Source organism: Pleurodeles waltl, chromosome 8 (assembly GCF_031143425.1).
Source record: "Pleurodeles waltl isolate 20211129_DDA chromosome 8, aPleWal1.hap1.20221129, whole genome shotgun sequence".
NCBI lineage: Eukaryota > Metazoa > Chordata > Amphibia > Caudata > Salamandridae > Pleurodeles > Pleurodeles waltl.
In genome coordinates this window covers 690,381,434-690,394,759 of record NC_090447.1, presented here as the reverse complement: position 1 = coordinate 690,394,759, position 13,326 = coordinate 690,381,434, and the positions used below count along the sequence as shown (strand labels likewise).

General features: G+C 46.3%; 1 protein-coding gene across 2 annotated transcripts in view; it reads left to right on the top strand.

Moving 5' to 3' along the window:
- Window positions 1–13,326, top strand: part of PDK3 (pyruvate dehydrogenase kinase 3) — a 1,119,352-nt gene that overhangs the window by 727,809 nt on the left and 378,217 nt on the right. For both annotated transcript variants that reach the window (XM_069204815.1, XM_069204814.1), the window contains one exon: window positions 4,191–4,267. In XM_069204815.1, the coding sequence (XP_069060916.1) occupies window positions 4,191–4,267 (77 nt within the window). The remainder of the gene's footprint in view (window positions 1–4,190; window positions 4,268–13,326) is intronic.

Genomic DNA, 13,326 nt, shown 5'->3' with positions numbered 1-13,326 from the left:
GACCATGATGGGAGGGTTTTGCTAGGTATGGACTGCGTACGGGCATATTTAAGGATGGCATCTCTCTCCATATAATTCAGCAGTTGGGCTAGTAACGGACGTGGACGTGCCCCAGGATGCATACCGAAACCCATCCGGCATCAGTGAACGGATCCATTTGTCAAGAAAGGCAGCAGCCGTGTTTCCCTCGCAGCCCTCGGGGAATCCTACAAATCACAAATTGTTTCTGCGTGCTCTCCCCTCAGTATCCTCGACCCGCACTGCTAGATTTTTGGTAATCGCCTCCAAGCTCTGAACCTACCGCTGTGCACAGAGTCCTTCATTCCTAAGACCTTACTTTCAGTCCCTGGGAGTCGCTCTAAGGCATTCCACAAATCTTGTCGCAGCAAGGTAAGATCGGAGCCAACCGCTCCAGTCTTAGCGTCTAGCATGTCTTTGGATTGGATAATGGCTGCCTGTAATGTTGCTATGTCTGAGTGTACCACTGGCTGGCCCCGGGGCCCACCGCTTGCATTGCTCCACTTGAATGTGCATATTGATCCATAGTAGCCTGTTTAGGGCCAGATGGCGGCTTATTTTTGGTCATGGCGGACAAACACACTGTCCCCTTGTATCACTGGTGTGTCCTGTCCTGTTCAGTGGCCGCTCCCGAGGTCAGGTCAGCCCTGGATGTCTGCAAAATCGCAGTAGGGCCCAACAAATGTCCACCTCTGTGCGCGTCAGCCCAGAGCACCTGGCTCTTAGAAGTCAGGCCGCATGCACACCCAACAATGAACCAAGTCTGCCTCCCAACCCCAGGGCCCGAAGACCGGGGGGCTGGATCAAGCTCCACGCCCAACCAACACAGGCCTCTGCACGGGCCCGAGTACAATCTCAGGCCATCTGGGCCAGCCCTCTGCAGATTGCCACAGAGCCCCCGCCTCAACGGCCTCAGTAACCAGTGGGCCCTCAGAACTCTGTCATCCAGAGGGAGGCAGTCAACCATAGGAGGTGTGTCTGCCTCTGGGTGGGGGGGAGTTACCAACCACCACTTCGGGTCTTGGTGTCCCACCAGTGACCCTCCTCCCGATCAAGACCCCCTTCCTCATCATCAGGATATGGTTGCAGCCCTGGAACATTGACTCTTCCTCACCTCCTCTGTCCTCTCGGGGGACCCTTAGGGCCGCAGATCCACACCACAAGGATCACGGGCGAGTAAGCTGCCCCCCCTGGTGACTCAGGTGTCCCCTCGTGCACAGCACGTCAGAGCCCGCCCAGCGCCACCATCCGCACCATGCCAGGGGCACCCTCTGTGCACCCCCTGCACCCGACAGCGCAATGCCAGTACAGCTAGGCACCGCGCCGGACCACTTGCATATCTTCATGTCTCATTAGGGACCAACGATGGGAGGATTATGGATTACTGCAGGCCACCAGGAGCGTCCTCAGAAGGTGGCTGCCATATTTGGCCGCTAAGCCACACCCGTGCAGCAGGTTCTTGACAACCTGTTATACTGGGTCGACTCTAATCCTGTAATATCTCCTGTCCAAGCTGGTTTTATACCTAAGACCAGTACCTCGAACCAGGTATTCTGCTTGGCTCTTTATTAGAAATATGGGTTTCTCTCTAAACAGAAGTTGTATGTGGCTTTTGTTGATTTGCAGGCCGCATTTGATCTGGTCCTAAGGGAGAACCTGTGGGAGGTTTTACGTAGTACTGGAGCCCCAAGAAATTTGGTGCATTTATTAGCACGGTTACATGAGGACACTTGCTCTCAATGTAGGTGGGGCAGTAATGGTGAACTCACTGGTTGTATCCCCATCCAACGTGGCATCAGACAGGGTTTTGCTTTGGTGCCTACCTTGTTTACATTATATATTACGTGGTGATTCAATTATTAATTGCATGTCAGCCTGATGCACCCACCTTAAATAAGAAGAAGAACCCCATTTTGCTTGATGATTCCCTTTTGATTTCTAAAACACATAGCTGCCTTCAGACTCTTATGGATATGTTTTTAATGTTTTGTATGTCTAGAGAGTTGGATCTTAATGTTACTAAAACCAAGTTTATAGTTTTGACTTTAGGACGTGTCAAAAACTGCTCTATTACTGTGAACAATGTCCTCCGTGAAAGAGACTGTTCTTTTGATTATTTGGGTGATAGATTTTGCTGGAATAACCAGCTTTCTAAAAGTTCCCTTCTTATTCACAATAGGTCCCATGCCATTCTGCGCCTCTTCAGAGGTACATGCTCAAGAATAGTATCTCCTACACTGAAAGTTTATCAGGCAGAAGTTCAGAATGCAGCAATTTTTGGAGCTGAAACCTGGGGATACTATAATACTCGGAAAGTGACAGCAGCAGGACATTCCTTTGTTAGATCGCTGCTTGCTTGTCCAGTCAGTACCCCTTGACCCCAGTTTATTTTGATCTAGGTTTGAATCGGATTTCAGACATGGCTGCCTTGAGACCTCTGACATTTTGGATCCGTCTTTGTTCCACTGCAGAATTAGCTGAATATAGGGATTGTCTCAATGATTTAATGGAAAGACATAATGCACTAACAGTTTCCTGGCTGAGGCATGTTTTTTCTTTGCCTAGACAAGCTAGGGCTAAGGTGCTGTTGGGGTAATGCGAATGGTATAACTAAAGCGCTAGCAGTTACATTAAAGACTCAGTACTGGGCATCAGCATGGGAAAACTATGTTCTATATGCTAATCATGGGCGTCTTAATAAGTTTGTTTAACTAAAGTTGTTAACCAGTTTTGAGCTCTTTTTGAATTGCATTTCAAAACTTTTTCTTAGGAGTCTTTATGTATGGTTTTGGCTTGGCAGTCTGCCGGTTAAAGTCTTTTACAAATCATTGGGGAAATGGCTCAGTGTCAGATAAATGTCCTGCTTGGGGCTCAGTTTCTGAGACTTATAAGCATATTTTGTTCTTTTGTCCTGTACATGCTGCCCCTAGTTGCAGGTGTATTCGTCCAATTTGTTTGAAATTGGGAGTGAGGCAAAATAAGGTGGCCTCTAGGATTCTGAAGAGTGATAGCTCAAATGTTATTGTATTTGCTGTTAACAAATTCCTTAAGGCTGTTTGGTATAGGCGGAAGTTCTTTTTAGAGAATGCCTGATATTTATCAGAATTAATTGTTATAGATTTGTATGTATTTACTTATTTATTTGAATGAATTAGTATGAATTTGTATGTATTAGTCATTTTAAACGTTTATGTATCTAATCTGTTTTCATCATGTTTTTATACTGTACACTTTGATGGTGTATTTTTGGCCGAATAAAGCTTGTTTTGATGATGATCTCTTTCACCACGTGTCCTTTGTTATCCTCTGGAGAATGTTGCAAAGTCCAGAAATCTTCAACAGCTGGTGCTCCAATTGCCTGACATAATGTTTTTTTTTACTTTGTTTCGTCTGGCCTACTTAGAGTAATTCACATGGGCACCAAATAGCATATAATCACGTTCACGTAATTACAAATACTCTTAACTGCAACATTAACTTTCTGTTACCTTGTTTAAAAGCCTTAGTTTCTTTACACAAGTTTCCACATTTAAAATGACTCGGGGTGGGAGGCAGGTTCCACGGGAGCACAGTTTAGCTAATTTAACCGGTGGAGGGGATGGAAGAAAGGCCCTTGCTACTTGGTCCCAGATATTCTCTTTTGAAAGCATATAGCGGTTCGCAGGGAAATTCAGTTCCATTCTTATTAAGGTCCCAGTATTTATGGATGATCTTTTTGATTCGATTGTCCTCGGTATTAAAGGGCATCACAAATACCAATCTGTCTTGATTCGTTCCAATCTGTCTTGATTCGTTCCAATCTGCTTTGGCTCAAAAGATCTTCTCTTGAACCGAACCAAGCTCTTTTACGGGCCTGTTTTAGTAACTTCTGACGAGAAGTCATGCACCCCGACTACCCTCATTAGCCCTACTCTGAGGAAAGACTGCTATATGGGTTTGACGAGAGACTAATTGAAGGTCAACGTAAGGGAGTTAAAATTAACTGTGTGGAGGTGGTTTGTTGTTCTGTAGCACCATCGCCCCACCTCGACCACATGCTTTAAATACTAATTATGAATTCTCATAGTAGTTTTAATTTACATCTGAAAATGGTTGTGTGTTTTTATTGTCTTTTGGTGTTTATCTTTCTTCAGGATGGGGCATACTCTTTGATGTGTTTTTGTTCTTTTCAGCTAAAGTACCAGACAAACCGATCCAAGTGGTGTATGTTCCATCTCACCTGTTCCACATGCTTTTTGAGCTTTTTAAGGTAGGGGAAATAAAATATGTTTTATGAAGTCCTCTTTGCACAATCTAGTTTTCAGTTGAGGTCTTACAATGCTTGGGGACTCTATTGGACCACAGCAAATGTTTTGCATTTCTTTCAGTAACCAAATGAAAACGTTTCACAATTCCTTGCATGGTTCAGTAGTATGATACACAAGACCCAGTAACAAGCATTGGCAAAGGCAACAATACTGGCTTGTTGTAGACTTATGTATTCTTTTTTGTAATGAACTTACGGTTACACACCTGGATGGACTTAAGACTGTGTGGTTGTATACAAGAATAAATACATGGATGTTGGTGAGTATGTGCAGCAACGGGTGGTTTTCTTGCTGATGAATGCAAGTGTGGATAGAAGAAGCAGTGTTTGGTTGTGCAATGATGAGTGATTGCTTGGAAAGAACAAAAGAATAAGAAAAGGATGGATGACAACACATGGGGATGGATTGCTGTATGCCTAGGTGTGAGTAGAATGTGTATAGAAGTAAGAATAAATAGATGTGTACGTGCATGGGTAGTGCTGAAGAGGAAAATTACAGCGCTGCTTTCAGTGTCTCCTTTGCAGTGTGAGCTAGATCATGAGAACAGTGATATGTGCAAAGGTTGGAGGATGCTGTTAAAAGTAAATGAATTGTAGCTTCATATGCTTACAGTGTTATTCAAGGCTGAACAGAAGTTATGGTTGGCGATAGTACAATAGAGAAGAAAGGGGGGCTTGCAGTTCAGTAGAAAGGCCCTTCACAAGAAGCAAGCCAATGATTAAGACATGGGACAGGTTAGGCATTCGTGGAACTTGGCCAGTAGGATTACATACCCGTACCATATAATTTGATACGTAAATAGGTAAAGGATGTGTTATTGCCCTGCTAGTGTAAACTGCATCATTCTGTCTTGTAGGAAGGTGGCTCTGTATATACTATTTCAAAGTAAGAAATAGTGTCCACAGAGTCCAAGGGTTCCCCTTAGAGGTAAGATAGTGGCAAAATTAGATCATTCTAATGCTCTATTGTGTGGTAGTGTGATCGAGCAGTAGGCTTATCAGAGGGTAGTGTTAAGCATTTGTTGTGCACATACAAGCAATAAATGAGGAACACACACTCAAAGACTTACTCCAGGCCAATAGGTTTTTATATTGAAAAATATATTTTTAAAGTTTATTTTAAGAACCATAGATTCATGATTTGTAGTAAACACTTTAAATGCAAGGTACTTCACTTAGATACTTTAGGAACTTTGAATAAAAGCAATATCATATACAGTCTTTGTAAAAATGGCAATAAGCTATTTACAAAGTGGACAAAGTGCAAAAATCAACAGTTCCTGGGGGAGGTAAGTAAAGGTTAGATTAGGAGGTAAGTAAAAAACGTACAAGTCTCAGTTTTGGGGCATAGGCAGCCCACCGTTGGGGGTTCAAGGCAACCCCAAAGTTATCACACCAGCAGCTCGTGGCCAGTCAGGTGCAGAGGTCAAGGAGGTGCCAAAAACACATAGGCACCTATGGAGAACAGGGGTGCTCCGGTTCTAGTCTGCCAGCAGGTAAGTGCCTGCGTCCTCGGGGGGCAGACCAGGGTTTTTTTGTAGAGCACTAGTGGGGACACAAGTAGGTACACAAAACACACCCTCAGCGGCACAGGGGTGGCCGGGTGCAGTGTGCAAAGCAGGTGTCGGGTTCCAGGTAGAAAAAAATTGAGGATCCCGGGGGTCACTCTAGTGATGCAGGCAGGCACGGGGGCTTCTCGGGACAGCCACCACCTGGGCTAGTCAGAGGGTCGCCTGGGGTTCACTCCTGCGCTGAAGTTCGGTTCCTTCAGGTCCTGGGGGCTGCGGGTGCAGTGTTGGTTCCAGAAGTCGGGTCCCTTCTTACAGGCAGTCGCGTTCAGGGGGAGCCTCTGGATTCTCTCTGCAGGCGTCGCTGTGGGGGCTCAGGGGGGTCATCTATGGTTACTCACGGGCTCGCAGTGGCCGGGGAGTCCTCCCTGAGGTGTTGGTTCTCTGAATCTCGAGCCGGGGGCGTCGGGTGCAGAGTGTGAAGTCTCACGCTTCCAGCGGGAAACGTGTAGTCTTTGGAAGTTGCTTCTTTGTTGAAAAGAAGTAGCTGGTTTTGAGCAGGACCGCTGCTCATGGGAGTTTCTTGGTACTTTAGTCCAGAGCAGTCCTCTGAGGCTTCAGAGGTCGCTAGTCCATGTCGGATGCGTCGCTGGTTGCAGGTTTTCAAAGCTGGAGACAGGCCGGAAGGGCTGGGGCCAAAGCAGTTCCATCTTCTCTGCAGGCTTGTAGGTCAGCAGTCCTTGTTTCTTCAGGTTGCAGGAATCTAGTTTTCTAGGTTCTGGGGTGCCCCTAAATACTGAATTTAGGGGGGTATTTAGGTCTGGGAGGGCAGTAGCCAATGGCTACTGTCCTGGAGGGCGGCTACACCCTCTTTGTGCCTCCTCCCTGTGGGGAGAGGGGCACATCCCTAATCTTTTTGGGGGACTCCACCAATCTGAAGATGGAGGATCTCTAAAGGCAGGGGTCACCTCAGCTCAGGACACCTTAGGGGCTGTCCTGACTGGTGGGTGACTCCTCCTTGTTTTTCTCATTATCTCCTCCAGCCTTGACGCCAAAAGTGGGGGCAGTGGCCGGAGGGGCGGGCATCTCCACTAGCTGGGATCCCCTGGGGAACTGTAACAAAAGGGATGATCCTTTGAGGCTCACCGCCAGGTGTTACAGTTCCTGCAGGTGGAGGTGAGAAGTACCTCCACCCGGTGCAGGCTTTGTTCCTGGCCACAGAGTGACAGAGGCACTCTCCCCATGTGGCCAGCAACATGTCTTGTGTGTTAGGCTGGCAGAAACTGGTCAGCCTACACTAGAATTCAGGTTGGTATTAAGGGGGCATCTCTAAGATGCCCTCTGGGTGTATGTTATAATAAATTGCACACTGGCATTTATTGTGCTGAGAAGTTTGATACCAAACTTCCCAGATTTCAGTTCAGCCATTATGGAACTGTGGAGTTCGTGTTTGACAAACTCCCAGACCATATACTCTTATGGCTACCCTGCACTTACAATGTCTAAGGTTTTGCTTAGACACTGTAGGGGCATAGTGCTCATGCACATATGCCCTCACCTGTGGTATAGGGCACCCTGCCTTAGGGCTGTAAGGCCTGCTAGAGGGTTGACTTACCTGTGCCACAGGCATTGTGAGGTTGGCATGGCACTCTGAGGGGATTGCCATGTCGACTTAGTTGTTTTCTCCCCACCAGCACACACAAGCTGTGAGGCAGTGTGCATGTGCTGAGTGAGGGGTCCCCAGGGTGGCATAAGACATGCTGCAGCCCTTAGAGACCTTCCCTGGCATCAGGGGTACCAGTTACAAGGGACTTACCTGAGTGCCAGGGTTGTGCCAATTGTGGAGACAAAGGTACAGTTTAGGGAAGGAACACTGGTGCTGGGGCCTGGTTAGCAGGGTCCCAGCACACTTTCAATCAAAACTCAGCATCAGCAAAGGCAAAAGGTTAGGGGGTAACCATGCTAAGGAGGCATTTCCTTACATGTCTGCACTATCATAATCAATTTAATGCGTGATCAGCACTTGCACAGTGCCTGTTATAGTAATGTTTTTATAGTAATGCTTGCTGATTGGCAGTGTAATGATTACATGTATAACCTTGAGAAAGTATAAATCTATTCAGGTGTGTACTCAAGAGAGTTTAATGGAACATTTGTGCTGGGGCTTCCAGCAATATTTGCCTGTTTCATTAAATTCCTTCATAGCAGAAGTCTCCTGAAATGTACTCAGAAGTACAAAACCATGTTTCCTTCGACTTTGGATAACTAGGAGTTCGATGGCATCTGTCGCTGTAGATACACATGGTATGCATGAGCTCGCCATCTGGTGTTGGGTCGGAGTGTTACAAGTTGTTTTTCTTCGAAGAAGTGTTTTCGAGTCACAGGACCGAGTGACTCCTCCTTCTGTGCTCATTGCGCATGGGCGTCGACTCCATCTTCGATTGTTTTCTTTCCGCCATCGGGTTCGGACGTGTTCCTGTCGCTCCGAGTTTCGGAACGGAAAGGTAGCTGAAAACGGAAGATTTTCGACGGTATCGTTGCGATCCGGTTAGAGATAGACACATACGACGACGCGTTGAACATCGAAGCGCTTCGGTGCCCTTCGGGGTAGATTTCGGCACCCCGTCGGGGCCTAGTCGGCCCGACCGCCTGGAGAACAACGCCGATGGAACGGACCCCGTTTCGATTCTGCCCCGAATGCCACAACAAATATCCTTATACGGACCTACACTCGGTCTGTAATCTGTGCCTGTCACCCGAGCACAGCGAAGAATCCTGTGAGGCCTGTCGGGCGTTCCGGTCCCGAAAAACTCTGCGCGACCGTCGAGCGAGAAGACTGCAGATGGCGTCCACGCCAAAAGAGCGTCGACAGTTCGAGACAGAAGAGGAACAGGAGGAATCCTTTTCCATCCAGGATTCAGACTCCGACGAGCTAGACTCTACAAGAACTGTGAGTAAGACGTCGAGATCAGACCTTAAAAAAGGAAAGAAGGCCCAGGGGACGCCACTGCCAACCGGCCATGGCTCCACCCAAATTCTCGGTGACCAACAATCGGCACCGAAAAAGGCCCATTCAGTGTCGAGATCGTCCGACTCCGGTCGAGACACCGGCACGCAGCCTCCTCGAGACCGAGAGAGTGCTAAACAGAAGCATCGACACCGAGAGTTCGGTGTCGACACGGTTCGACGCCGAGACAGTGGCGCCGAAGACCATAGAGGCCAAGAATTTTCGGCACAGAAAAAGAGGAAGGTTACCTCGGAGCCGAAAAAACAATCGACAGGGTTTTCGGAGCCGAAAAAAGCGACATCAGACCCTGTTTCTGGCTCCTATACTGAAGAGCATTCTATGTCTTCTCAAATGAAGAAACATAGATTTGAACAAGAACTGCAATCCACTGACGTGGATCACACGCAAAAGCGTATCTTTATTCAGCAGGGGACTGGGAAGATCAGTACCCTTCCACCTGTCAAACGAAAGAGAACGCTTCAGTTTACTTCTCAGCAACAAACAGCACAAAAGGTAATACCTCCTCCCTCACCTCCACCTGTAACTCCGGCTTCGCCAACTTACACCCCGTCACATTCGCCAGCTCACACCGCCATGAGCCACGATGACCAAGATCAGGATGCGTGGGACTTGTACGACGCACCAGTGTCTGATAACAGCCCAGACACATACCCAACTAGGCCATCACCACCGGAAGACAGCACAGCCTACTCACAAGTGGTGGCTAGAGCAGCACTATTCCATAATGTGGAACTCCACTCGGAACAAGTAGAGGATGATTTTTTATTTAACACCCTCTCTTCAACCCACAGCTCCTACCAAAGCCTGCCGATGCTCCCAGGCATGCTACGCCATGCAAAGGACATTTTCAAGGAGCCAGTTAAAAGTAGGGCAGTGACGCCTAGGGTGGACAAAAAGTATAAGGCGCCTCCTACGGACCCTGTATTCATCACCTCTCAGCTGCCACCAGATTCTGTGGTGGTAGGGGCTGCCAGAAAACGGGCAAATTCACACACTTCTGGGGATGCACCTCCCCCAGATAAAGAAAGTAGGAAGTTCGATGCAGCCGGGAAGAGGGTTGCTGTCCAAGCAGCAAACCAGTGGCGCATCGCAAATTCACAAGCGCTGCTAGCGCGATACGACAGAGCCCACTGGGATGAGATGCAGCATCTCATTGAACATCTCCCAAAAGATCTGCAAAAAAGAGCAAAACAGGTTGTTGAGGAGGGTCAAAACATTTCCAACAATCAAATACGCTCCTCCATGGATGCAGCAGACACGGCCGCAAGGACCATTAATACGTCGGTTACCATCCGTAGGCACGCATGGCTCAGAACGTCTGGATTCAAGCCAGAAATTCAGCAGGCAGTGCTTAACATGCCAGTAAACGAAAAACTTCTGTTCGGTCCGGAGGTCGACACAGCCATAGAAAAGCTCAAGAAGGACACTGACACTGCCAAGGCCATGGGCGCACTCTACTCCCCGCAGAGCAGAGGATCTTATAACACCTTCCGCAAAACACCTTTTAGAGGAGGGTTTCGGGGTCAGGCCACACAAGCTAGCACCTCACAGTCCGCACCGCCCACCTACCAGGGACAGTACAGGGGAGGTTTTCGGGGCCAGTATAGAGGGGGGCAATTCCCTAGGAATAGGGGAAGATTTCAAAGCCCCAAAACCACTACCAACAAGCAGTGACTCACATGTCACACACCCCTCCCACACAACACCAGTGGGGGGGAGGATACGTCAATATTACGAAGCATGGGACAAAATAACTACAGACACATGGGTCCTAGCAATTATCCAGCATGGTTATTGCATAGAATTCCTGCAATTCCCTCCAGACATACCACCAAAATCACAAAATTTATCAAAATACCATTCACAGCTTCTAGAGATAGAAGTTCAAGCACTACTGCAAAAAAATGCAATAGAATTAGTACCAAGCACACAAATAAACACAGGAGTTTATTCACTGTACTTCTTGATACCAAAAAAGGACGAAACACTGAGACCAATTCTAGACCTCAGAGTAGTAAACACATTCATCAAATCAGACCACTTTCACATGGTCACACTACAAGAAGTGTTACCATTGCTCAAAAAACACAACTACATGACAACCCTAGACCTCAAGGACGCATATTTCCATATACCAATACATCAATCACACAGGAAATATCTAAGGTTTGTATTCAAAGGAATACATTACCAATTCAAAGTATTGCCTTTTGGTTTAACAACCGCTCCAAGAGTATTCACAAAATGCCCAGCAGTAGTCGCTGCACACATCAGAAGGCAGCAAATACATGTGTTCCCGTATCTAGACGACTGGCTAATCAAAACCAGTTCGCTCACACAATGCTCAAACCACACAAATCAAGTCATACAAACCCTCTACAAACTAGGGTTCACCGTCAACTTTGCAAAATCAAACATTCTGCCAAGCAAAGTACAGCAATATCTAGGAGCCATAATAGACACGACAAAAGGAGTAGCAACGCCAACTCCACAAAGGATCCACAATTTCAACAGGGTCATTCAACACATGTCTCCAAACCAGACAATACAAGCAAGAACAATACTACAGCTCCTAGGCATGATGTCCTCATGCATAGCCATTGTCCCAAACGCAAGACTGCACATGAGGCCCTTACAACAGTGCCTAGCCTCACAGTGGTCTCAAGCACAGGGTCACCTTCTAGATCTGGTGTTGCTAGACCGCCAAACTTACCTCTCGCTTCTATGGTGGAACAGTATAAATTTAAACATAGGGCGGCCTTTCCAAGACCCAGTGCCAGAGTACGTAATAACAACAGATGCTTCCATGACAGGGTGGGGAGCACATCTCAATCAACACAACATAAGAGGACAATGGAACATACATCAAACAAAACTGCATATAAATCATCTAGAATTATTAGCAGTTTTTCAAGCACTAAAAGCTTTCCAACCAATCATAACCCACAAATACATCCTTGTCAAAACAGACAACATGACAACGATGTATTATCTAAACAAACAAGGAGGAACACATTCAACGCAGTTAAGCTTGTTAGCTCAAAAAATATGGAAGTGGGCAATCCACCATCAGATTGGTCTAATAGCACAGTTTATTCCGGGGATCCAGAATCAGCTGGCAGACAATCTCTCTCGAGATCACCAGCAAGTCCACGAATGGGAAATCCACCCACAGATTCTGAACACCTACTTCACACTCTGGGGAACACCACAAATAGACTTATTTGCAACAAAAGAGAACGCAAAATGCCAAAACTTTGCGTCCAGATACCCACACAAGCAATCCCAAGGCAATGCCCTATGGATGAACTGGTCAGGAATATTTGCTTACGCTTTTCCTCCTCTCCCTCTCCTTCCTTACCTAGTAAACAAATTGAGTCAAAACAAACTCAAACTCATTTTAATAGCACCAACTTGGGCAAGACAACCCTGGTACACAACACTGCTAGATCTGTCTGTAGTACCACACATCAAACTGCCCAACAAACCATATCTGTTAACGCAACACAACCAACAGATCAGACACCCGGACCCAGCATCGCTGAATCTAGCAATCTGGCTCCTGAAATCCTAGAATTCGGACACTTACAACTTAGCCAAGAGTGTATGGAAGTCATAAAGCAGGCCAGAAGGCCATCCACTAGACACTGCTACGCAAGTAAGTGGAAAAGATTTGTTTGGTACTGCCATCATAATCAGATACAACCGCTAGATGCAACTCCAAAACATATAGTAAATTACTTGCTCCATTTACAAAAAGCAAAGCTAGCCTTCTCTTCTATTAAAATACACCTTGCAGCAATATCTGCATACCTGCAAACTACCTATTCAACTTCCTTGTATAGAATACCAGTTATCAAAGCATTTATAGAAGGGCTTAAAAGAATTATACCACCAAGAACACCACCTGTTCCTTCATGGAACCTAAACGTGGTTCTAACAAGACTCATGGGCCCACCTTTCGAACCCATGCACTCTTGCGGAATACAATTCCTAACCTGGAAAGTTGCCTTTCTCATCGCCATTACATCTCTAAGAAGAGTAAGTGAAATTCAAGCGTTCACAACACAAGAGCCTTTTATACAAATACATAAAAATAAGGTCGTCCTACGACCTAATCCAAAATTTTTACCAAAAGTTATTTCACCATTCCATCTAAATCAAACGGTAGAACTACCAGTATTTTTCCCACAGCCAGATTCTGTGGCTGAAAGAGCACTACATACATTAGATGTCAAAAGAGCATTAATGTACTACATTGACAGAACAAAGAACATCAGAAAAACTAAACAGCTATTTATTGCATTCCAAAAACCTCATGCAGGTAACCCAATATCAAAACAAGGTATAGCCAGATGGATAGTTAAATGCATCCAAATCTGCTACCTTAAAGCAAAAAGACAACTGCCCATTACTCCCAGGGCACATTCAACAAGGAAAAAAGGTGCTTCAATGGCCTTTTTAGG